General features: G+C 37.8%; 1 protein-coding gene across 1 annotated transcript in view; it reads right to left on the reverse strand.

The window, feature by feature from the left end:
- CDH7 (cadherin 7) overlaps positions 1 to 27,028 on the reverse strand; it is a 119,162-nt gene that overhangs the window by 13,913 nt on the left and 78,221 nt on the right. Inside the window, exons 7-10 of the mRNA XM_003788408.3 lie at positions 15,874 to 16,127; positions 3,878 to 4,014; positions 2,801 to 2,922; positions 2,013 to 2,130 (exon numbers count right to left, since the gene is read on the reverse strand). Of these exons, the coding sequence (XP_003788456.1) occupies positions 2,013 to 2,130; positions 2,801 to 2,922; positions 3,878 to 4,014; positions 15,874 to 16,127 (631 nt within the window). The remainder of the gene's footprint in view (positions 1 to 2,012; positions 2,131 to 2,800; positions 2,923 to 3,877; positions 4,015 to 15,873; positions 16,128 to 27,028) is intronic.

Consider the following 27,028-nt stretch of genomic DNA (forward strand, 5'->3'; position numbering starts at 1 on the left):
CCGGGAACTGTTGAGAGATACTGTCTTGAGTGTGTTCGTGTACACGTAATAACACACAGGTCTACGCCTTTGCCTTCTACTAACTCACTTGAACTATTTGTATGATTTGATGCAAAAATTCTACAAAAGGGTTGATTTGTAGTCTAAGCTGACTGCTGTGAAAATAGTGCACACACGCACACAGGCAATGAGTCAAGGAACACAGTTGAAATGCCCAACATACGGGGTAAAAATCCTCTATAGAATGTTCTGTATTTGCCCTCTGAGATGGAGAACAACAGGACTGACTTTCTCCCTGTGTGCATGTTTTCCTCCAAAGCGCAGGGAAGGAGTTCTGGGTTGGACATAGGCAAATATTCAGTCGCTTGGTAGTGTGGCTGCCTGTACATGCAGACAGTATCGTGTATGGGCTACACAGCAATCCTGGTGGCACTGGATGATGACATGGGGGATATGTTGACATTCTCCCTGGGGAGGTCACACATTCCCCTCTCCACATCTGCATGGCGTGCATGTAGGTGACAAGGGTCATCCCTTCCAAGTATGACAAGTCAGAGTCTGGGGTTACCCACATACAGGAGATGCTTCCTTTTATATTACTAAAGGGACAAGATAGTTTGCCATTAAGGGGAGAATGAGATCAGGAAAGAATAGAATTTTCTGATTGAATTTTTGAGGCCCAAGTTGGATTTTCTGCACTAAAGAATGTGGCAGCCTCAGGCAAAAGTCCACATACCATCCATCTTCTGAGAGCAAGTCTTTTTAGACAAGCCAGTATTTGATTAGCAAATCTATTTCTATATATTTTTCTCTGAAACCAAATACATATAATAAATCTAAACAAAAAAGAACTACATTTTCCTTATAGTTGACGTGTACTATTTTCCCTTTGAAAATTTGAAACTGAAATTATCAGTTTCAAATGTTCTTCTGCTAAAATAAGTATCTTTTTTTTCTTTTCTTTTTTTTTTTTTTTTTTGGAGACAGAGCCTCAAGCTGTCCCTGTGGGTAGAGTGCCATGCTATCACAGCTCACAGCAACCTCCAACTCCTGGGTTCAAGCGAGTCTTCTGCCTCCGCCTCCCAAGTAGCTGGGACCACAGGCGCCCGCCACAACGCCCAGCTATTTTTTGTTTGCAGCCATCATTGTTATTTGGCAGCCTGGGCTGGATTCGAACCCGCCACCTTAGGTGTATGGGGCTGGATTCGAACCCACCACCTTAGGTGTATGTGGCTGGCATCTTAGCTACTTGATCCACAGGTGCTGAGCCTAAAATAAGTATCTTGAATGAAAACAATTTGAAATATATAAGTTCAAAATTAGATAATAGCAGGTTCTCATACTTTCTTTAAAAGGTTTTTTAATTTTCAGTATACATTAATAAGTAAAACAAGAATTTACTTATAGGTATTAGTAAAAATGTTTCTATAAGTTAGGAAATGCTAAGAGTGTTTACCTTTGAAGCAAGAATATGGTTAGGCATGGGAGGGAGTTCTTTTGTTATTTTTAATTTTATATTTCTTAGCATCGAAAGTATATCATCATCTTATTATTTGTATGGATTACTTTTATGTTTGTGTAAAAACAAAGAATAATGGATATTATTACTGAAGATATTGTCAAAGTTGATTTATGTTAAAATGCGTAAAGTGCCATTGTTTTCCTAATGTTTCAAGTTGTATCTATGTAGGACATACTAATTGAGGCATTTCACTGGCCCTCAACATATTTGACTATTTGGCTTGTTATGCAAATAAGGAAGCAAATGTCTGAAATAAAGGAGAAAGATCTAACTTTCCCTTCTATTTGACTTCAGCCCTAAAATGATTTAAATAACAGCTTCTCCTCCATGACAGCAAATCCATAGATAAAAATTACTTGAGGGCCTCTTTGCCCTTTAATTAATGTTCCTGCTGTTAAGAAAAAATCCATAATCAGCATTCCTGAGGGAGAAACATACTTGCTTAGAGAGTCTGTACCTGCTGTCCCCACCAGTGACAGTGATGTCTCACCTTTGTTATCTTTCAGTGAAAAGTTGTGATTATTTGAGGCGTCTGTTGTTAAGCTGAAGTAAAACTGATGTCCGTTGGAAGGTTCGTCTCGGTCAACCGCACTGATTTTCTGGATAACCTGGATAAAGAAGGTAAAATGTGAGACCCTGTCGTGGTGCCACGATACGTTTTGTGAGGCAAGGCAGAGCAATTGTCCATCTCAACATAAATACCATGTTCCTGAATGAGCCAGGGGAAAGGAAGGGCTGTATTACTATGAACTCAATCTACACAGGGGCTATGAAAAACAGATCCTGCCCTTTTCAAAGTTCACGTTTGAATTTACTTTTGTGAACCTAAGAAATCAGCTGGACTGACTGATTAGGCATCCCAGTAAACATACGAAACAACAAACAGTGGGTGAAGAAACCAAACTCAGATTGAACTGCACTTAAGTCCTAGAACTTGAAGACATTTACACCCTGCTGTGTACTGCGGGAAGCAGCCGGATGAAGCTTAATCGACTGTATTTCTCCTTAAAGAAATCCCAGCCTCCCAGCCGTTAGCCAAGGAACAGGGCGTTTACAATATTTACCTTTTCTTCCTGAGGAGTTTTCATCACTCCAATTAAACTAAAATTTGAAAGTTCCTTTAATATTAGTTCATGCTACACATCAAAGTATTGGCTTTGCTGAAACAAGCTGATTATATTTTATCTTAAAGCTGGAAGAATTTCAAAGGCAAATGCTACTGGATGTTTTTTGTAAAAAATCAGAAACTAGAAGCAAGATGTCTTAGAAAACTCTCACCTGCCCTGGCTGGGCATTTTCACAGACTGTGGTCTCATAGTCCATGGCAAATTCAGGCGCGTTGTCATTAATGTCAAGGATGGTTATGGCCACGTAGCCTCTTCCTACTTGAGATGGATTCTCTAATAAATAAGAAACATGTCTCATCACTTGTTCTGATAGAAAAGCTGCTATTCTGCTTCCGTTTCAATCTGGAAACTTATATTAGAAACATTCAGAATCAATGAAAAATATTTACCTTTCCAAAGCACAATTCTAACAGTAAAACGTCACTGCCCAGATGAAATCTAGACTCTGTTCTTTAAAGTGCTCTACAGATAAACTGATCCAAATATACATATTTATGTGTATGTTTCTGTGTAAATGTGTGTGTATCCACAAACACATACACACACACTGTATGTATATATATGAATACATATATATGTAGTATTTACATATATGTAGTATTTTTTAGTCTCTGATAAGTATTTTTATATACAGTATTTTTCAGTCCCTGATGAGAATATTGCTGAAAGAAGAATGAATAGTAAGCCATAAATTTCAATATCTTTGATGCTTGAGCTCATAGTTGTATAAATATACATTTCTATTATAAACAAATGTGTTATATATGCATGTACATTAAAATATAGCATATGCAGATGTACACCTAATTATGCATCCTTTTCAACACTTTTATTACAGGGACTAAAATTAATTCAGTATCAGAATATTCAAATCTGGATGTCTATATTAGCTGGGGATCAATCTGCTATTATTTCTTTTAGCTTTTCACCAATTCCATAGCAGTATAAATAAGATATAGGAATTATGACCAAAAACCAGCAAGAGGCACTCCGAAGATAATTCAGACTCATTATTTTTAGTCATCTCTTTTCATTACTTTTGTAAATATTAGCATTGAAAGCCAATGACGGTAAACACATTTCAAAGTTTAGAAGTTTGTGATTTTCAAGTTCTGTCAGCTCAGATAAGCGAATATGATAATTTAAGTTGAATTCATAAACCTCATGACAAGCTGTCCTCCACTCTCTCTGCCCCCCTCCTAATTCAGTTTGAAACCTCACAACTTACGGCTCTCCATGGCAAGGACTGTGATATTGTGAATAGCATTTGTCTCTCGGTCCAGAGATTTGGCAGTTGTGATGACTCCGCTGTTGGCATCAATATTGAAGTATCTCTCCAAGTCTGTGTTTCTGTCAATTGAATACCTAATTGGACATTTAAAAAAGGCAATATTTGTGTGCGTATTATAATTTGCCAAAATTATTTCATTCCTTGTGTAGCCAGTCACGCAATCCTGCTGACTTTGTGACCTGTCCTGTTAGTAACATAAATACAGAGTTTGTGGGAAATGTTACCCCCATAATAGATGGTTCACAAGCTGTATGCCACTAATCTGCTTGCTCTCCTGTCGGATGATATGAAATAAATACCACAGTATAGTATCTTCACAGCGTCTTCATAGCTTGGAATTCATCATCATTATTATTTCAGCTCCTGAAAATCATTTTCAATGGATTTAGTAGCTCCGTCTTTGTTATAGATCCCTCCAAGGTGAAATGCCTGCGGATCTTGCTCATTTGCTAGACTTCCGAACATCTTATGCTTTGATGACACCCCTGGTTTTAACTCTCTCTGGTTTTGGTACCCTTCACTCAGGGGCCTTGATCAGGGTTCTATAGACTTGTTTCAAAGTAGAAGACCTAAAATTGCATGGGTATGTTGCATGGGTATGTAAAGTTGCATGGGTATGTAAAGGCCTTTACTCAAAACACCTGCAATCCAAACATCAGTGACAAATTACTGCTCCACTTGTATTCTTATTGCTTATTATTAATTGTCTTATACAAAATTGATCCTCCCTTCATTAATGATCGTCTCTGAATTCTCCTTACTCTCTTTCTAGTAGGGTGATAGGAAGAATCTCATTTAAAAACAAAACTTAAACAAAAGAACAAACAGAAAAACTAACACGCACCCCCATATTAGGCATGATAATTAGTAACTGATTTAAACCCACCCATGATCCATCAGGTTGACATCTCACATCCATGCCCCTTTGATTCCAATGATCTGTTCCTCTGTCCCAGTTTAGTCATGGATTCTTATAAACATACCTCCAGCTTATCGGTTCTTATATACAAACTACTGGTGAAAACTACTTGAAGAATCTTACTCTCTGTCCACCATCTTCTCCTCCAGCAATTTTTGATCCTGATAAAGACCTACAATCCGTCGATGCTAGTGACGGCTTCTCAATATCAATGTGCCTCAGTAACCTCACTTATCTCACAATGATCACGTCTGTGTGTGTGCCTGATGCATTGTAATACCTCAAACTCAGTGACTTACAAAGCTAATAGGTTTTGTAAAAAAATCACATAGCACAGAGAGATGATATGCTACACAGCGGCTTCAATATACTTTATCAACAAAGAACAAATGACAGGTGTGAATTCATCAGGGAGTTTTATGAAGCTGTTCATTGTACCATTTCTGAAACTGAAGTCGAAACAAAAAGAATGCTCACTAAAAATCCTTCCAATGTTCATTCCTGATCCAGAGTTTAACGTGAGGCTATCTAAAGGAACGGATTTATACATCCCTTTAAACGATTATCAAAAGAGGTAATTCACAATTTTAAAATCTTATTTTATTATTAATATTGAAATAACGGGAAAGTTGATTTTTTTTGTTTGTGTTCTCTTCTATGAATTTTAACGCACACATGACTTATGCAACAGTACTAATACCTGGAGACAGAATGTTCTATCACCACAAAACATTCTTGTGCTATCTTTATGTAGTTGTTAAACAAATTCTCTCCAACCACTAAGCCCTCACAATCACTGATCTGGTAGCCAACACCATAATTAAATCTTTTGGAGAATATCATGTAAAGGGAATCAGGCAGAACCTAATCTTTAGGGACTTTTCACTCAATGCGATGACTGAGATTTATTCTACTTTTGTGCCCATTTTTTAAAATATTCAAATGGATATATGACAAACATACATGGAGATGCTTACGTGTTCATTTATTAAAATCTGGGTTTGAATATTCCTCTATCAGAAAGTTTCAAATTACATATTTAATTTTATTTAATAGGGAATTGTTCATGTTATCTATTTCATGTTGGGTGTGTTTTCAAAGTGTACACTTCTTGAAAAATTGGCCCATTTCATCTAAATTGTCAAGCTTCATGTAAAGTATAAATTTACATTGGCAAATCTATTCATTGTATACTATTATCTTCTTTTCTATGATTGCACAATCTGTGATGATACTTCCTCTTCTGTTCCTAATATTTATAATGTGTTTGTGAACATTTTTTTCTGTCAGTGTTTATAGAGTTTTATTCATGTTTTGGACTGTTCAAAGAATGAGCTTCTGATTTCATTGATTTTTGTATTATTATTATATGTTTCCAAATATATTTATTTCTGCTGTTATTTTATTACTTTATATATTCAGCTTGCTATGGATTTGCAAATATTGTTTCATCTTCTACTTTAAGGCAAGGAATGGTAGGGGAAAAGTAATAGTAAACTCATCCCAGGTTTGAAATAATTTTCATAGTGACCTTCTTCCTCAAACTGCTTGCTAATCTGTGCTTTGAAGCGTCTTGAGTAGCTGTATTCAATCTGGGTTTGATAGCTGCATTTAATGTAAGAGACAGGGTAGAGTATGTTTACTTAAAACAGGATTCTATGTATGGCTCAGCGCCTGTAGCTCAGTGAGTAGGGCGCCAGCCATATACACCTGGCCTGGAGGGTTCAAACCCGGCCCAGGCCTGCTAAACAACAATGACAAATGCAACCAAAAAATAGCTGAGCGTTGTGGTGGGTGCCTATAATCCCAGCTACTTGGGAGGCTGAGGCAAGAGAATCTCTTGAGCCCAAGAGTTTGAGGTTGTTATGAGCTGTGACGCCATGACAGTCTACCAAGGGCAACATAGTGAGACATTGTCTCTTAAAAACAAAACAAAACAGGATTATATGCATGCACATATATACTACACATATATACATCTTTATGTAGGCAGTATACATGTTTACTTGGATGTAGGCTTTATCTAATGAGTATAGAAAATTGATATGAATGTCCAATAAGAGAATTATAACCTAATACCCATGCATACATATAGCAACTGAATCAACATATAACCCTGAATTGTTCATTCTGTCAAATCTCTACATTAATAACTATGACAATCTTCATATATTCATGAAAAAGCAGAATCTAGACTTTAAAAGCAAAAAGTCCTTGAATTGGAAATACGTCTGTCTAATTGAGTTCATATAATTCCCCACAATGTTAAAGTGCATGAGTAAAACACCTCCAGCTATTATAACAGTCTCAGAGATCCCAGTATTAGAAAAAGGGATATTACATCACTGAATGCATTTACGATGTCAAATGTCTTCAGCTACTGTTCACCTCATAGAAAAATGACTCATCATTTAATGATGTAGTTATAACTGAAAGCTCTATATGTTTGGAAGAAATATGGGTAACCAAAGTTTCCATAATTCAAATATTTATTATTTATAAATTATAAACTTTGCTGCTTACACTTATAAATTGAATCCATTTGTTAATAGCTGCAATTCCACTTAGATCTCACTCAATAGTACAGCCTTATGGATACACACAGTTACATATGGTAAGATACGTAACATATGTGGTAATTTGTCATTTATGATTTCCTCATGTCTTCCTTTCCTTCACTTATACAGTCAACAATCATTCTTGAACAACTACAAGTGACACTCTGTTTCAGGAAATACATAAACAAATAGTTTTTAAAAATGGTAACCTGTCCTAGAGAATAATGAAGGAAGGGCAAGCCTGGAGACAGAACAGAATATTGACTTAAGAGACGGGAGACTCTGCCAAGGCCAAGGAGCAGACAGACTATCCCAAAGTCGTTATTATTACATTTCTTAATGACAAAGTCCAGTATTTAAGGCATTGCTTATTTTATATTGGTCCCCTGGACATGCAACAACCTGGAGCTGATATATGAAGCATTGGCTACTGTATGAAGTTAACCAAGAGTAATAATTTCTTAGCCAAGAAAATAAAGAAAATTTACCAGATCTTTAGAAAACTTTTTTTGGAAACAGCATCTCACTCTGTTGCCCAGGCTAGTGTGCTGCGACATCATAGGCTGCTCACAGCAACCTCAAAATCCTGGTCCAAACGACTCTCCTGCCTCAGCCTCCTGTAGCTGGGACTATAGCACCGCCGCATGCCTGGCTAATTTTTTCCTATTTTAAGTAGAGACAGGGTCTCACTGTTGTTCAGCTTAATCTCAAAATCCTGAGCTCAAGGGATCCACGCACCTCAACTTCCCAGAGTGCTGGGATTACAGGGGTGAGCCTCTGTGCTTAGTTTTTGTTTGTTTGTTAGTTTAAGAATGAGCAGTGTGAACTATCTCTGTCTTGGAATCTGGGAAGAAAGGCTCTTTTAGAGGAATGGAGAAAACTATTGTTTGAAGTTCTGGATAGACTAGCTTGAGGACTGACAAATACTACTGCCTGTGTCACCTGCAGGCTGAACTGGAAGCATGAGGACAGGTCATTTCCTAACCATGAACCAAGGTTAACTGCAATGCAACTTCTGTTGCTGTTAGTTGTGTGGACTCACAATTCCCTAGCTTCTGCCTACACCACAAAATCACAGTGCAAACCACTTTCTTTAAGTGTGTGTTGGAGAGACCCATTAGAGACATCACGCCCGTATTTTTGCAGTAACAGTAGTTCAGCCTGTACTTTATCCACTTATCATGCAGACAGCTCTGTACCTTAATATGTAGCCTCAGACTTGTTCCTGAGATTGTGTAACCTGCTGTACAGATGCCTGCATCATCTTTAATTCAAGCTCAATATATCTAAAAGCAAATTGATCAACCTTTCCCCCAGACTATCCTGCCTTCTGAACTTTCCCGTTTTCAGAATGTATTGAATATTTAAAACACATTTGCCTTTTTTTCTCTAATTCCCAAACAAACATGTGAGGGGTCATGTGTGGCAGAGGCTTTATTTGCAAGCCTCACATCCCTGCTTCTGTTTGAGGCAGCCGTGTGTCCAAGCTGACAAAGATGGGAGGGGTCTGCTGTGCTCTCCTGCAGATGTGCTGTCCCCATACTGAAGTTTTAGAAAATCAGGTGCAAAGTAAGTTTGTTGAATGAGTCTAGTTGTTGAACAATTCCTTACGGAATGAGAAACAGTTGCTAATTTACTTGGTATTTGAATTTTGCCTTTTCCTTTCCTCTTACATGAGACACAAACACCAAGGAAAGAGATCCAGGACCCAGTCTGTAAATATGCAGTGGCAAGAGCTTAAAAGAAGCAGCCACGGCCTCTGATGACATTATATTGCCAAGTATCAGTCCTTGAGCACAGCTCCGTATTTCTCCTTAGTAAGTCGTTAGTTTTGGCTGGGCGCCTGTTGTTCAGTGGTTAGGGTGGCAGCCACGTGCACTGGGGCTGGGGGTTTCAAACCCAGCCGGGCCTGCTAAACAAACAAACAAACAAAATAGCCAGGCGTGTGGCGGGCGCCTGTAGTCCCAGCTACGAGGGAAGCTGAGGCAAGAGAATCGCTTGAGCCCAAGAGTTTGAGGTTGCTATGAGTTGTGACGCCACTGCACTCCACCAAGGGTGACATAGTGAGACTCTGTCTCAAAACAAACAAACAAACAAAAAGAAAAACGTAAGACATTAGTGTTATGCTTTATTTCTACAAGTACTAGCTGAGCACAATTTCTAACTAATCAAGCAGGTATTGTGATTGTTACCGCTGTATTTCAGTACTGAGTTGAGGTTGGGAATTGGGGGATGACTAAGTATTAGCTGGGCCGTCTCTCCAGCATATTGCATTGGCTGTAAGTAAACTTTGAGTTCCTGCCACCGGAAATTCTGTGATTCGGCTTCCTTTCATTTCCCCCCTCCACTGTCCTATGTAAACTACTAGCCAATCAAACTGATGGGTTCATCAATAAATGAAAATAGGCATGTCCCCATTTCCCCATCTCTATGCCTTTCCTCATGTTGGTCATTCTGTCCGCCTATATTTCTTCCTTTCCAATTATTTCAGTCCTTCTATTCCTTGAAGAAAAACCATTAGAATTGCAGCAGCAAGCCTTTCCAATTATATCAGATGTCATACCTTCCTAAGCAAGCTTGAAGTGTATGTGACACCCGGAGTTTGCCCAGTGCTCTTTGTACTACATGCCGGGAACCACAGACTGAGAATTAACAGACGAATGTTTGTAGCTATGGCCCTGCCACTCACCTGCTCTACTAATTGGGGCTTTGCAGTCCCCATTTGTACTCTCTGCTTCTTCATCTGCAACATAAGGAAGTTTTGCCAGATGATTTCTCATTTCCAGACTTAACCTTGGAGTTTCTAAATGAATTTTCATGTAACAGCTCCTCTACGGCTAGTTAGAGCGCTGGGACGACACTTCCCTATCCGTGTATCTGCAGTGTTCTGTATGTATGTTACAAAGTGAATTTCTAAAAAGTGTTGGATAGCATCACTGCTGCTATTTGACAAGCTATGGAGATTAATTCAAATGCTTTTCTTCATATTTACAGGTAGAATTTTTTTATCACCAGCTATCAATTTACACATCAGTATTTACAAATGGAATGTGCAGGTGAGTTAGATTAACACAAATGTATCAATAGTACTCCAAAAATAGCAAAAGATAATGTAATAAATAAATGTGAAAAAATTTAAACTGTGGAAACATCTGAGTCCTTTGAATTCAAATCATAATCTATTATGAAGTTTGTGGGCGTATGTGTGCATGTATGTATGTGCATGTGTGTGAGTGTATGTGTATGTGTGCATGCATGGGAGTGTGCATGTGTGAGTGTGCATATGTGTGCGTGTGCATGTATGTGTGCACATTGCTGTAAGGATTGCACAGGTTTGATACAGGCCTCATTAAAATCCTCGTACCACATTTGCTAACTAAGTAGCCAGGGATATGTTTATTCAAACATAGGAAAAACAATGGTTTGTTTTACTGGGACTTAATGAGGAATAACTTCAAAATAAACCCTTGCGTTCCGTCCTTGGGGAGAGCAGGTCCTCTGTCTGCGTCCTTATCCCCTCTCCTTTTCTGAAGACGGCAACTCAATTTTCCTTTGAGGATGTAAACCTTCCCATTCTCATGCAATCTTGATAATAACCACAATCGGGATGCCCAGAATGTTCTGGATAAGAGACTGTCACATATATCCAGAGAGGAAAAAAAAACTTTAAGAAATCGCAACTAGAGAGCCACAAGGAAAGAAAAGAGAGGAGATTCGTTCCAGCTGCCCACTTCTGCAGGGACTCAGAGGTGGAGAGGAACCTTACTCCTTCTTTTCTGAAGACTGGCTGTTCGACTTTTCCTTTAATTCTGTGAGTTACACCTATTTATTTTAGTAAATTTCTGTATTCAGTTAATTGTGAACAATTTTTGTTGACTGCAAATAATATTAAGAGAACAGTACAGGAAAAATGAGTATTAGATCCCTAATCTCTCAACCCAATGCATAATTTTCTATGCTTTATACCAAAAAAGACTGAATTTTTGAATTCCTTATTAAGTTGACTTTCAATAAGCAGTTTAGATGTGGAAAATACCATGAGGGAAAAATAAGGAAAAATTAAATTGTCAACAAATTGTCTTTACCTGGAGTCTTCCAAAAAGTCCACTCAGAAGATCTTTGCTGAAAGTAGGGTTTCAATTCTAGACCAATATAATGAGATATGGAACTGGCTAAGTGACTTAAAGAAATTAGACATTTCCTATTTAATATTTCTTGAAATTATCTCTAAATAGTAAGTACAAGAGCCTCACAAAAACAAATTTAAAATTTATGTTTTCACCATACCTAAATGTTTCACTTTTTTTTCATTTTTAATGGTAGTTATGTTAATATGAGCAGAATTTTGAAATAGAGCACTTCTCACAAAATTGATTTCTGCTACTTTTTAAATTAGTTTTATTGCTAATAGTGTTTTTCTGTATGTTACTGGCTCACTACATTTACTATAAAATCAAGATATTCACAAATAATTTAAATTTCATATGCACAAATACATTTAAGTATATAGGCAGCTTAAAAAGTACACACCAAATTATTCAAATACCCCGAATGTATCCAGACTAGTCACGTTACACAATGTAATTTCTGATTCTATATTATCATTTTTATCTGAGGACATATAATACCGGAATGCCAATGAGCCCACAGATTAATATTATCCCAGAATCCTTGTACATAAATATAAATATATTCCTCGACTTGTTAGAGATGCTGAAAATGGTGCTTATTATTTTTTATTCGCTTGTCTTCATATCTGATCTTATTTGTAACATCATCATGTTTCAACTCTTGGCTATCTTTAGCATAGGGAATTTGGGTTTGCTGTGCTGCCTACAGAAATGAATGTTCTGATTTCATTATTTAGCAGGCTGGACTCTTAGGGTATAACTACATAAAACGTAAACACACTTTGCATAATTTTTTTGGCTTGTCCAAACCCTACCATCCCCCAACGCCCCACTTATGCTGTCACTCCTTCAAATGCAGCCTCATGGCTGGTTAACTCAGGGAGTTTATTAGTCATCTCACAATTTGCCACGTTCCAGACAGTGCTGGCAGTTTCCCTCCCTCCTATTGTTGAACTTCTGTGGGACCTTCTTACTTCATCCAGATCCTAAGTTCCTTGAGGTCAGAGAAAATGTTTTATTTATCTTTGCTCTCCTATCAGCATTTCCCTTGGAGTCTTGAACAAAGCCAGTTCTTCATAAATGTATGTGGAGTCCTTGAGTGGTCTGCCAGTGCTGCCCTGAGACAACAGCCCGGCACCCTCTAGACCCGAGGCTGCTCCTGCAGTTTGTACAATCTTAGATGAGGAACACACAAGGGAAGTTGAAAAGATAAAGCCTGATATTTAGTATTCAGGGCCAACATGCACATGAGATCATAGACAATGAATTAAAAAATAACAGGGGAGAGAAAAGTGTTTCTCCTCCGTTACCCACTTTCGTTTTACAAAGAAAACTTTTTTGTTATTGCTTCCAACCATGTAGTCTCAAAAATCATCTAATTTCCACCTTCGGCTTTGGTTGCAGTTTTAGTTTCAATATGAGAGAGGAGAAGAGCAGAGTGTACATAAAACGGGGGCCAAGGTTGGCCATCGGTGTGGGGGCAAAGTACAAAGAGGACATGACATGATGACACTATGTTCTGGGCCGTCGGGGGCTTCGCTTTGTTTCATGTTTACATGTACGTCTCATACACTTGTAAAACAGTCAAAAAGGCCACATTCTAATGGTGGTGTTACCGCCTCATCTCCTTTGGAGGAAAGGGGCAGTGCCTACAGAAGAACTTAGACAGTCTCTGGTTGTACTTTAGTAGAGTGGGTACACACTAAAAAGTTCTGTGCAAAGTAGGGATCATGTGGGAAGAGAACAAAAAACAAAGAAAAGACAAATACTGAATGTCCTCTCTTATGATGGGGCGCCAAGCTATGGGTTTGCATGTTCAGACAAAGTCACTTAATGGACTCTGAAGATTCGGAAAGGGGAGGGTGAGCGGGCACGCAGGGAGAAAGATTACCTATTGGGTCCAACATACACTTCCAGGTGATGGGTATGTAAAAAATGTAGACTTCTCCAACTAAGCAATTTAGCCATGTAACAACAACAATAAAAATAAATAAATAAATGAATAAATAAAACACATACTAAATATATAAATTTTTCCTGACAGCCCCAGTTCTTTGGAAAAAAAAAATAGAAAATGAAAACAGGTAGAATTATAATGGCGACCAGCTATTCTTTCTCTGATAAAGAGAACAGAGACCTTGACCTGCAAATTCGGGACTTTGGTCTTTGACCTACTCTATCCCTGTGCTTCAGAGAATAGCCCTTCACCTCCCTCTGATTCATGACACTGCCCACTTGGGCCTTCTCTTCCTCCTTGTTCCACAAATTATTACATAATACTATCTTTTTCAAGCAAAATATTATAAAAAAGTAAAAAAAAAATTTCTCTGAAAGGCTTCAGAATGACACACATGAAATAAGAACAAGATAAAACTACCAGTGCAGTCAATGAAAATTCTCTCAATGCCCTCATTTTATTTTATTCGTGTTTAGACAAGAGGTCTTGCGATGTTGCCCAAGTGAGCAGCAGCTATGCACAGGTGTGACCATCACACGCTGTGGTCTGGACCTCCTGGTATCCGGTGGTGCTCCTGCCTCAGCCACCTGAGTGGCCAGAATACAGGTGTGTGCTGCACTCGGCTCCTCACTCACTTTAGAACTGAAGTATAAGGTATTTTAAGGTGCTCTCTGTCTTTCTTCATATCTCCAACTTCATGAAAATATGTCTTTTTCCCTACTAAATTATTTTAGCATAGACGAGGTACCCTAAGTAGCTAATCTATGCCTATAATCGTGCCAGTGCTGATTGTTCATGGATGTAGAAGACTATTTTACTGAGAGACGAAATGCCATAACAAAACCTAATTCAAGTTTGCCTGAGTTAGTGAGACTGGATAGGAGAGTCTAAAGTCTAAATGTTCTAGTAAGGGAACATTTTTGATAATGAAGGTTGAGTTATTACAAGGGAGAAGAGGAGGCTTATTCTACCTGGCACATTTGTGGTTTATGGATATTCCAGTCTCCAGAAAAGCATAAGCTTACACATGGTTTATTATCACCACATTGCAAATAGCATAGTTAGCCCCGTATATCCTGAAAGGTTTGTATATATGGATAGCAAAATAGTAAGTATGATTGCATTTTAAAATAAAAATTATCCATAACATTTCTGTATTAGGTTCTTTTGATCCTAGGAAAATGAAAAGAAAAAGAAGGCACAACTTAACTATTTGTATAATTATTTTTTAAACATTAAAGTTTTAAATGTTTACATATACAAGGTGGTCAAATATTAAATTGCACATGGACTTTATGGTCATCCTATATATAGAAGAAATCAATATATTACTTTGGGAAGAAAGGAACATTACTGGCTTTTCTTAACTAAGAATGATTGTCTAAATTATAAATACTTTTCATGACCCTATGTAGCCAAAGTAAAGACTTAGCTCAAAAACATTTACCATTGTTAAAGTTCATTTAAATCTAAAGTCTATGGTTAGTTTATAAGTTGACTATAGGTGAATATAAAACAAATATTGCTATTTTTGCATTGTAAAATGCAAAATATTGCTATATTTTGCATTGATTACTTTGTAATCAAAATCAATTCTTCACATTGAAAACCAAAGCTTCTTATGAATTTAAATTAAGACATATACTACAATACACATTTCCCTTCAAGTATATTCTATGTGTAATAGTAACTCAGAAAAATAAGGATCACATTCACACATGAACACTTGCATACACACAAACAAACGTATAGATTTTGGATTACATATTATACATAAACTGCAAAATGGAGCGTTTGCATATTTTGAAATCCTTACATATCCTCCTTGTGTTAGTCCTAAAGATATTATTTGGTTTTAACAATGTGTCTGATCTAGTTACAAAACTACTAAAAGAATATTTTTTGTAGCCTTTATACATAAATGAAGTATTATTTTCTTTGGATAAGTGGAAACAATATATGGTCCAAGTAGACCAAATAAAAACTTGTTTAAAAGTTACTCTTTAACGGAAATGGTTGATGCAATTAGTTTTCTGACATGGGCATTGATCCTGCAGCCAGGACCCCCATCATTTCACTTGTGAACACGGTTTGTTTAATTGAATAGAAACGTCAGCTGTGGCTTGTGGGTAACAAGGGAAGCCCCACGATAAGGCTATGGAATAATGGCCTTGGATGCCCACCTTGCCTTAGTAAAGAGCCGCGTAGCTCCGATCCGGCTCCACTTCTGCTCCTGTGACCCGTGCTATGTGCATATAATGGGTTTTACGTGCCAAGAACAGAAAGCATCTTAACACGAAAACCGAGAGGTGAGTGAAGGCACACTGGCGTGAAGGAAGCTGCAGGAAAGGGCTGCAATGAGCTCTTACCTCACGGGGCTGTTGGAAGAATCGGGGTCATGGGCAGCCACGGTGCCGATGATATTCCCCACTTGGGTAGCTTCTGACACCTCCATGGGGTACAGGGGTGAGGAAAACACGGGGGGCTCGTCCACGTCTTCCACGATGATCTTCACGGTCGTGGTGTCGCTGAACGGCCCCAGGCTCAGGAAACGAGGGTCAGCGTCTTTATTCGCAGCTTCTATCCGTAGTGTGTAACTCGTTTTGGCTTCAAAATCCAGTTCCTGTAAAGAAAGTTATTAGGACGATTAAATTACCAATGAAGTAGTCAGCAAAGCAGAGCCTTTTCATTTGTGAACGTCAATAAGCACAGAGAGGACTCTGCCATGAACATGAACTGTCAGCATTCAAAATAATAAATAAGAGCGCCAGTCAGAATCCCGGCTGCTTCGGGGGCTCATAAACGAGGCTGAGTGCTTTGGAACGAACTTAATCCACCTGCTGCTCTCCGCTGCATGGACAGACATAGGAGGGTCTTTACGATATCATCACAAAGGAAATGGATCAAATTTTAAAAACGTTTCCAACAGAGACGTCACTATAATGTCCTTCAACCATATAATTTAGCTGTAGTACTTAAAGTGCATTTAAAAGGGAGAAAAACATAACTTTCCATTGAGTTTCTCACCTAAAAGTTCAGTGAATTTTGTGTGATGAATTGTCTTATTAAATATCGGAAGAGAATATTTTGACAATAAAATTTTAATGTTTATTAGTCTTTCTCATTAATGATTTCTATAAAAGTCACATATTAGATAAGTATTAAATTTAATTTTAGAGCTATACTTGAAAAATGTAAAAAAAACAGTTAGGGAAGAGGACACGGAAAAGGAAAAAAATCAAAGTAATAAATAGTAGTAAATAGATTCCTTTAATGTTTGAAACTACATATACCTGGAAACTACAAATAACTAGAAATGTAGACAAAACACCATTCACACCATAGTGAGGTTAATTGTGAGGAATGAGGTATGAGTTGTACGGACCCAACGCATGAAGGAATAGAGTCTTCCTGGGACCTTTTATAAAATGTTTTTACTCCCTTCAAGTGTTACCTACGTCAGAGATGTGGAAAGAGAGAAATAACCTCTCTCTTTGGTCTGTTTGGTCTATTACTTCCCAGATTACTGAATGTGTTCTCTAAATATATTGTCATTAAGGATGCTAAAATTACTTCCCAGATTACTGAGTGTGTTCTCTACATATATTGCCATTAAGGATGCTAAAATTTAGGAGAAAAAAATTATATAGCTAACGTGAGGGTGTGCACACTTTTCCTCTAATGCAGAGGATAGCAAATATTGGACTTGGCAAGACATACATTTTCTGTCACGTGTAACTAATGGTTGTTTGCAAATAATAATTTGTTGATAGGCACTGAAATTTAGATTTGCTATGAATTTTATGAATCATAACACATTCTTTTTATTTATTTTTCCAATCATTTAAAAACTATCCTTAGCTCATGGCTGGACTAGAACAGGCAGGTGACTGGCAAGCCCTGATCTAAGGAACCCAAAATGATGAACGCAAAATGATAAGAATGACATTCAAGGCCTTCTAGGAATGATGTCCAGCATGCTATGTCCAGTCCAGGACACAGCACCTGATGCTTCTTTCTCATACAACTTTATCTGCATTTCTCTTAGGGAAATATTTTAGAGACTATCAACTTCTTTGTGTTTCCCTTAATCCTCTTATCTATATAATAATAAAACGTCTTTATATTGACAGCTAACTGCAAACAAGGACACTATTTATATTATATTGTGTGTATTTATACAATATTTAACATTTATTTTTATAAGTACAAGATGAGTATTTGTCTTGGACCGAATATGTGTGTCCTTCCCAAAGTTTTTATGTTGAAATCCTAACTCCCTAGGGATATCACTCAAAGTGGGGAATATGGGTGACGTGATTAGATTTTGAGTGTGAAGTCCTCATGAACGTGATTTCCTCCCTATGAATGAGACCTCAGAGAGCTCCCTTTCCCCTTCTGCCATGGGAGGGAAAGTGAAAAGACAGCCGTCTGTGAACCAGGAGGAGAGCCCACACCAGGAACCAAATCTGCCTTCGTTTGGGAAAAATAAATGTTTGCTGTCTAAGCAGCTCGCGTTGGATATTTTTGTGACGGGCACCCAAGTAAACTAAGGTAGTTTATAAATTAATTGAAAACTAAATAGCAAACAGATCTAGAAGTCCAAAAATGTCCACATTTCAGGGCAGAGATGCAATGTGAACTTACGGCCGTGTATGTCCACCACCATTCCACTTCAGCTCCAACAAGCACACGTTCCTCACACCCTAAGGGAAACTAGGACCTCATAGTGTACGATATTATCACATCTAGATGCTTTTCTATATCATCAAGCTTATTGCGTTGTTGTAAATTATTTTAAAAAACGTAGCACCTCAAAGAGAGATGGACACAGAATAATCGCACCCTAGTATCTCCTGAGTTACTATTAAACTCTCATCGTTAGTTCCATTATTTCCTGATAGATTATGGACACCTGCTAAGCAGACAGTATGCCTTTCTCTTCTGTGTTTCCTCTTGGCACCAAGGCCTATGTCTTTGGCAAAGTTAGTTGATAACATTCGTTGTTGAATTAAAGAAAAGAATGACCATCACACACAGTGAAATCTCAGTAGCTCCCCCTTTTCAATATTAAAACCTAAGTTTAAAAATTTTGAATGTATTTAATAAAATCATTACACATGTTTTACCCTTTTCAATATTAAAACCTAAGTTTAAAAATCTTGAATGTACTTAATCAAATCATTGTACTTTTTTTTCAATATAGCTTTGCGTCTGGTCTGTAGCCAAATATAGTTTCATCATGTCCAATGACCTCTTTTTAGATTTTGTTTCTTGGACCAGTGTTGTAGTTAATGTTTCAGGAATCAATCCAAATTAAATCCTTCTGGATATTCTCCACTCTGTTCTTTCTAAGTATACCATGGTACCATCAGGACTGTTATGTGTGCGCATGCCTATATGTTCCAAGTCTTTGATTTGATGTTGGTTTTGTTCAAAAGCTGTATGACTGGCTTGGTGCCTATAGCACAGTGGTTATGGTGCCAGCCACATACACCGAGGGTGGTGAGTTCAAACCCAGTCTGGGCCAGCTAAACAACTGCAACAAAAAAAATAGCTGGGCCACGTGTTATGGTGGGCGTCTGTAGTCCCAGCTACTTGTGAGGCTGAGAGGCAACAGAATCACTTAAGCCCAGGAGGAGGAGGTTGCTGTGAGCTGTGACCCCTCCGCACTCTACTGAGGGCAACATAATGAGACTCTGTTTCAAAAAAAAGCCGTATGACTGTTCACCATTTTTAAAAGCATTTTTTCCTCAGGAGATTCTGGCTGCTTTTAGATCAAAGCACATTCTGCAGCTTTCAATATCCTGCCTATTTCTTGATCAAATAAATATAAATCTTACTCTTTTCCAAAGTAAATGAGCTTAAATGAGACCATACCTGTGGAGTAATAACCCTCATTATAACTTTCCCCTTATTATAATTTTACTCTCATCTATGACCGAGAACCTTAAAAGTGGCCTACAATCTTGGATAAGATATCACAGCAAGAATAACTCTATACATTTAAATATAAGGATAAGAATTTTAAAGTTATCCCCCAAGTATTTTCCAAAAGCAAAACACATCCTCTGTATTATTCACAACTGCATAACCCCCTTATCTGCTCATTTCCCTGGTCCTGACCAAGCAGCCCTTAACGTTTCCCCAACTTGAGTAAATTCAGGCGGTTTCTTCCTGACTCCAGGCCCCTGAACTCTCTTTTCTGGGAGCATTTGCTTTAGAGAACTAGAAAGTAGAAATCCTTTCTCTGCCCCTTTGAGATGTAAATCTTTTTAAAAGCCTCTTGGCATCTTTACAACTCGGGAATATTTTCCTCAAGGGCTCAGGAGCCCTCCCTTTGAAATGTAAACACCAGGGAACACAGAGCCTGCAGCCCTCACTGTCTGTGGGAGGACAGGAGCCCAACTTCAGCTGGAGCCTTGACCCAGGTTGTAAAACTATCTCTGTCAAAAAACACAAGAAAATGTAGTTTTCATTGATTAAAACAAATTATCCAACAGGTCGTCCACAGGCCCCGCCCCCATGCCAGCTCTTAAAATCTCTCCAGTTCTTTGCTTTAGCTGAGGTGGTTTCCCTCCCCTGGTATAATAATAAATGGTTCTGAATAAATCCTTCCTTACCTGTTTCGCTTCCTCTGGTGTAATTTGTGCTTGACGCCTGCAAGTGATTTCAGTAGCTATATTTATATTTAGTAGTCTTTGTCTTGAAATATTTTGTGAATCACAAAATCTATATCCAATTTTGGGTAAGAAATTATTTTTAATAGAGAAACCATAGGAAAAATAATATGAAAAGTAAGTCCCCTATTCCATTTCCATGCATCTCATTGATGCTCATTCACAGACATCTTCGGGTGGAGGGGAGGAAAACTCTGGAGGTCATGCGGGCTCTGGGTCCTCTCCAGGGAGACTGGCTCTTATCTAATGGTCTAACCGCACTAGACTTTGAGATTCGTCTAAGACCCCACATTTATTAAACTTACATACCTACAGTAGGTAGCAACTGTTTTGAATATAGTAGAGATTCATTGATTTATAGATGAAGAAAGAGTAAAGGAATCATCTGAAAAAAAAAACTAGCAATGTAAATTTAAGCGAATTTAGAATTAGCAGAAAAGATTCACAGGGTGCTTCCAAGTTCATGTTGGAGGTCTAGAACAGCCATGGCTTTAATTTTTCAAAATTATACTTTAATACAGCTATCAAGACAGTACCTAAGGAAGCATTCATATTTTGTAAAGAAACTGTTACCAGTAAAACAAGTACCAAGTGTACTGGAGGGAAATTGAAACAAAGATACTACGAATAATTGTAGGAATGGTTTGTGTCTAAAACGTTAGATGATGCCAAGATGTTAGGAATAAAATAGGATATAGATATCAGGAGGTCTTATTGACACCACCTAGCTACCCGTTTCCTCAAATTTTTAACCTAGATATAATGTACCAAGCCCTGCATATTAAAACAATTCAAATGTGTATCCTAACACACTATCTCTATTTGTAATGATGTTTTCTATATCTACGATCACCAAGTAAGCATGTAACACAGTTCAGAATCTTAGTAGGAGCTATCTACAAAGAGGCAGCATAAACTGCTGAATATATTTCTCATTATAATTCATATTTTATTGTCCTTACCATATGCAGTTATTATTCCAGAAGCTTTACAACATTCACTTATTTATTTCTCCTCACTCATTAATTTTAACCATCTATTATAAAGAGTGTCCCAAAGGTCATCTATAAAGTCACCCTATGTAAAGAAAATCAGAAATTCTAGCTAAATGTGCTTTTATTTCCAAAATATTTGCAGAATATCCTCTACACGCTGTCCACCTCTTTGTAAAAGTTTGTACTGGATATTTTGTGGATAAAGGTTCAGTTAGCGAGAATTTCCCATTTTCCCCATGTATGGTGGCTTTATGGGTGACTTTTAGGATACCTGATATAGTACAGGTTTTGACAGATCTAGTGACACAGTCAAGTAGAGTTTGGGGTTTCTGGCTCATAATCACACATGACATAACACTGGTATTGTGACTGTTATATCTGAGCTCCCACAGAAAAATTTACAAAATCAGAATAAATCCAATCATCAGAAACAAAAAAAAAGAGAGTAGAATGGAATGGCAGGATGATGAAAAAAGACGCAATTGGGATAATCCCTGGGCATTTAATGCAGAGAGAAACAGTCTGTATTAGAGTGATGTGTTCAAGAGAGAGCCCAGTTGAGGGCTGTTCTCATCAAAATGCTCCCTGACCTCGTGTATTCCTGAAACTCGAGTACAGAATGCCTGTCTCAGCAATCCGGAGCCTTATCAATACCTCGTTATTGGCTGTCTTTCCTCTCTATCTTGTTTTGTTGTCTTCACCAGCTTTTGGCCCCATGGAAACATTTTACTTTGACACTTTGATTTCCTACTGCTCTGGTAACAAATTTCCCCCAACTCGTGGCTCAGAAAAAAAACCCAAAACACGAATTTATCATTTTATAGTTTTGGATGTCTGAAGTCTAAAGTCAAGCTGTTGTCAGGTCTGCATTCCTTCTGGAGGCTTCCTGGGAGATGGCTCCATCTCTTCCCGCTCTCAGCCCCTCGCTCCACCTTCCAAGTGCATATCCCTTACTCCAGCACTGGTTTTTCTGTACTGCAGCTCAGCTCTCTAACTCTGACTCATTCGCATCCTCGTGTGATTATACTGAGACCCACCAGATGCATCTGCAAAGTTTCTTTTACCATCTAAAGTAAAATATTTACAGATACTGTGGGTACTTCAGTGGGAAGGGCACTATTATGTGTATTATAATATCCTACTGCGAATTTAAGAAGTCTGTTTATATTTTAAAAGCAAAATGTTGAAAGCAAGCCTTGTAAATGAAGTTTCTGTCCAACACCTAAAACCTGGCGACACTGTACCTGAAGCCGAGTCCCTTACTATATGAAGGTCTATATTTTCTAGCTTGTACTACTGACTGCACCCAGTGAATCCTCCAGAGGGTGTCTGGGAAGCAGAATCTACATTATAACCAAAAGATAACTTAGCATATGTCTTCCTGGGAACCTTCACAGACAGTAGCAAATATTGACCGATTTTAATCAATACAATTACTTTGTGAGTTAGGCTAATAGGAGAGGATCATAGCAGAAGTTGGCAGACCTGCCTTTGCTATTTCATATAGATGGAACTTAAATGTTCCTCAGTCTTTCTGGGACAGACCTAGGACTCAGAGTATTTTTTCTCCTTTTCCCTTTGTCCACAATACAATTATTGTTACTTTGTTCTCATGGATATTTCTCCTTATTCCTTGAACCTGGTCTGTCCTGTCTCTTGCTTTGATGGATACAATATGGCAAAAATAACACTGACAATTTCGTATCAACTTCAAGAGACCAGACGGCTTCTGTTCTTGCCATTCTTAGCACAAGTCCAGGTTAGCTACTAGATGATGAGGGACACACGTCAGGGCCCTCTTGTCCCAGCAGACAGAGAGCACCTCTGCAGAGTCAGAGACACCAGGCTGAACAGAACCTGACCACAGATGCTGTGCGAGCCCATTGAAGGCCAGCAGAAAAATCACTCTGCTGAGCTCAGGCCACATGGCTGATTTACAAAATCATGAAGTACAGAAATGTGTTGTTTGAATGAACTAGGCTTTGGGGTGATTTATTGAGCAGCAGCAGACAGAGAGGAAGAGAATGAGAGTCGGGGACCAGTTTTTGACAGGTGATGGCCGCATACCCAGGGAACATGATCTTAAATGACCAAATGACAAAAATGACTTAAAATGACAGAATGAAATAGTGGGGTAGATATCAATGCTAGACAAGGGACTTTCCTTGAACTCAGCAAGCACTTCAGTGCCGTGAGTATTGTCATCTATTCCTTATCTGATACGTCCCATCTTTGTTATCTAACATCTAACATTGATTGGGGATCCATCAATCTTCTTTTCTATTGATAATGGAGTAATTCCTTTTATTTAAATCTAAACACAAATTTCTTCTTTTTAGCTTTGTTGATGAATTATTTTTATTTTAAAATTAATATGAGGTTGCACGTTCTTAGGTTGTTTTTAATCCTCTTACAATATCTTAATTGTGGAAGAATAAAACAATTTGCCTTTTCTGAGTCATCTCTGCCAAACTGACTTAGCTTTTCCAGTTTCACCAAGAGACATCCGAGCCTTCTGTCTGGCAGGTTATCAGGTATCACTGCATGCGTGTTCTCAGTGGGTCCCTTAATTCTGATTGCCATGCATATGCTCCAGACTCCTAGTCCTAAGTCTGTACTCAAGACATTTCTTTTGAACTAAACGCCTTTATTCATGACCTCCTAGACATACTTATCTGGACTTAGAGCTGCTCTGAACAACAGGTTTCCAGCTGCACTAATCATCTCCACACCCCTGTTCCCCAAGAAGTAACATAATTACTAGTTACTCAAACTAGAAACATTGTTTTTTTTTTTTAAAAATGCTTCCCCTGACCTTCTTTATACACTCATCAAATTCTCTCACATCTATTTCTTAAATTTCTCTTGTGTTGAATGCCAGCCACTGACCCTGATCTAGGATTCCAAACACTATGGAAAAACTGTGACTTGTACTGAGCAAAATAAATTTCATGATGAACTTGCTAGAGAATATCTTTGACATGCACATACCTGAGAACATTTCTATGATAACTAACAGAATCAGAATCATTTCTATGATAACTAATGCTGAAATACTCCTGCGTGAACACAGAGAAGTCTTATTCTCTCTCGAGCAGGTCAAACGTATGTTGGCATTTACATTAGTATTAACTTTCTTCAAAGAATGTTGGCTTCTTATTTTCTTTATAAAATCTTAAATTCATCTGTAATCTTGACTGCTCAGGGCAAGTGTTTAATAAACAGATAATAAGGCTCCATACACGAACACACGTGTAGCAATTACAAGGATGTGAGAATGTGCTTACGTAAACACAGTCACAGGGGCTTGAATAAGGTGAAACTATAATCTGAGATCCAGAAGTTCCCCAAACGAGAGTGAGTGTATTACTCTTCTTGTATCTCAGCCTTGAAAACTAAAATAATTCAAAGCTATTGCCTTTTCACCATCAAATGAGAGCAATAACTTTGCTCCATTTTGAGAAATACACATTATCAAGAGCAGAATTAATTGAATAAAGTTTTTGAAAAAAATTGATGAAAGTAAAATAAATTCGAAATGCTGTGGGTTTGATTTTCTTCCACCAACATTTATGAAATACTGAAATAACACATCGATTGTGGGAATTGGCCCCTCATTATTACCAGGAGCAGGCAAAGGACACGTTTCAATACAAGACATTAAAGCCCCAATATTATAAAGCTGAGGCGACCATTGAAAGATCACTGCACTTTCTGTTTCTTAGTCCATGTGAATGCAGGCAGGTGGCATTATCCACACCAGCACACAACGCTGTATTATTTTGACTTCATTCAGCCTGTTTTAGGGCAGACATACTGTGATGACGTGAGCCACAAAAGAACCTGCCACATGCCGGGCCTGGATGTATAGTTATCGTTCAGAGGGAATGGATTGTGAAATGCTCATTTTTACTGTTCAGTAACTCCACAGTAATACATAGAAAAAAATTCCATATCCAATCTCCACTGAGAACTTACACTGAAAATTACATTATATTAGTGAAAGTATTGCTGTATCTCAAAGGAGAAATAGAGAAACCCCTAATGTTCCTAAATTGTAAATTGTGATTTTCCCAAATTTTCAAAATATTTAAACTATATAATTATGTTTAATGTATAGAAAGTGTGACTAAATCATAGAAAAGTTTCTATGGCTATATTTATAGAAATTTCTAGCCTTGTAGATTCTGCATATTTGGTTAACATAATAAACACTTTCTGTCAAAGATATTGGGATAATAACGCATAATCACAGGTAATCTTTCAAAATTCTCTATTTTATTTCTAACATATCTTTTTAAAAAGGATTAGTTTTATTTTTCTTTTCCTGTTCCTAAATTTACCCAAATATAGCACATGTAAATGTTCTAAATTATGATAATAATTTTCTCAGAACAAAATAAATCTCATTACACATATAATGGCATATTGTTATGAAAAAGATATAGATGAAAGTTTCATTGTGTTACATGGATGGTAAAAGTCTTTCGAGACTATTCGGAATAATAAAAGTTGTGTTGAGTTTTAAACAGCAATTTAACAAAAGACGGATTTAAGAATTAAGAAACTGGAAGCTACTAAAATAGCTCAGGATTGAAGCAATGATAATCAAACATGGGGTCACGCCAAAGGGAAAGGAAATATTCCACCAAGAGTGATCACGGATCAGGAAGGAGCCAGAAAGGAACTGAAAGTGATGTTGAGCTTTTAAATGGGGGAAAAAAGGGGAAAAGATAAGAAACAAAACGAAAAAAGAAAAGGAAAGGGAATGGAGGACAGAACGGAGTGAGGGAGGCAGGAAGGGGGGAGGGGGGAGGAAGGGACTTATTCACTATAACCCGGAAAGTGATATTTTAAATATCAATGCCTACTATTAAAATATAGTCCTTTGAAAAGAAGTTGAATGCTTGAAATAAGCTATAATTAGCACAGATAATTGTATGAATCAATGTTCAAGCGAAATTAGCAAATCTTTTAATTTTCTACTCATAGTTTAATTTTTTTTACTCCTAGTTTATTTGATTGAGCTGCACCTAAATGCCTTCTAAGATTTATTATTTGTAATCCATTCTTTCTTTGCAAAGCACTGAACACATAGGCTCCACTTTCCTGGCAGCAACCTTGGGAAGGAGGTAATAACAGCCCTTTCATCTGCACTGCCTCACCCGTGGGCGCTCAGCATCCCTTCCACAGCGTTCTCCTTCAAATTGCTCCACTTCTACCCCTGAACTTAATGTCATCTGACCCAGCGAAGTCTTGTGCAGATGGCTGCCCCTTTCCCTTGTCTTCCCTAGGAACGGTGTCCTCTCACTCTTCAGCTTCTTCTCTGGGCCATGGACAAATCCTCGAGAACCTTGGCAAGCCTGACCAGTTAGCTGGTGCCAGTGTCTCTTAGACACTTCTAGACAGCCTTGGTTATTTACCCAAATCCTTGTGGTCACAGTTAACTTTATGAAAAAAAAAAAATTCAGTGTTTATGGAACTAAGACATCTACATTTTCATCAGGATAGCTCCCATCGTTGAAGTCTGCACGCACACACACACACAGACTCCTTTCTGTTCACTGTTCAGTTTGAAGGAAAAAGAACTATTTTCTAGACTTGGAAACAGCGTGTAGGAGAGTTGTGTAGGTAGGGAGAAGGTTGAAGAGCTAGAGGAAAGTATATTTGCTTCCAGGAATTAAAAATAGTTTATTGATTACCCTAGATCTTTGAATGCAACTGGGGAATAGGAGACTATGTATCTGGCAAATACCAGTCTGAAAAATTCTAGGAGGCCAATAGTTATTTGATGTCTGTACAAGCAATTGGAATATGAGCCTTATTTGGGGATTTTAAATAGGATAAGC

This window comes from Otolemur garnettii, unplaced genomic scaffold, assembly GCF_000181295.1.
Source record: "Otolemur garnettii isolate 467f Iridium unplaced genomic scaffold, OtoGar3 scaffold00027, whole genome shotgun sequence".
NCBI classification, from domain to species: domain Eukaryota; kingdom Metazoa; phylum Chordata; class Mammalia; order Primates; family Galagidae; genus Otolemur; species Otolemur garnettii.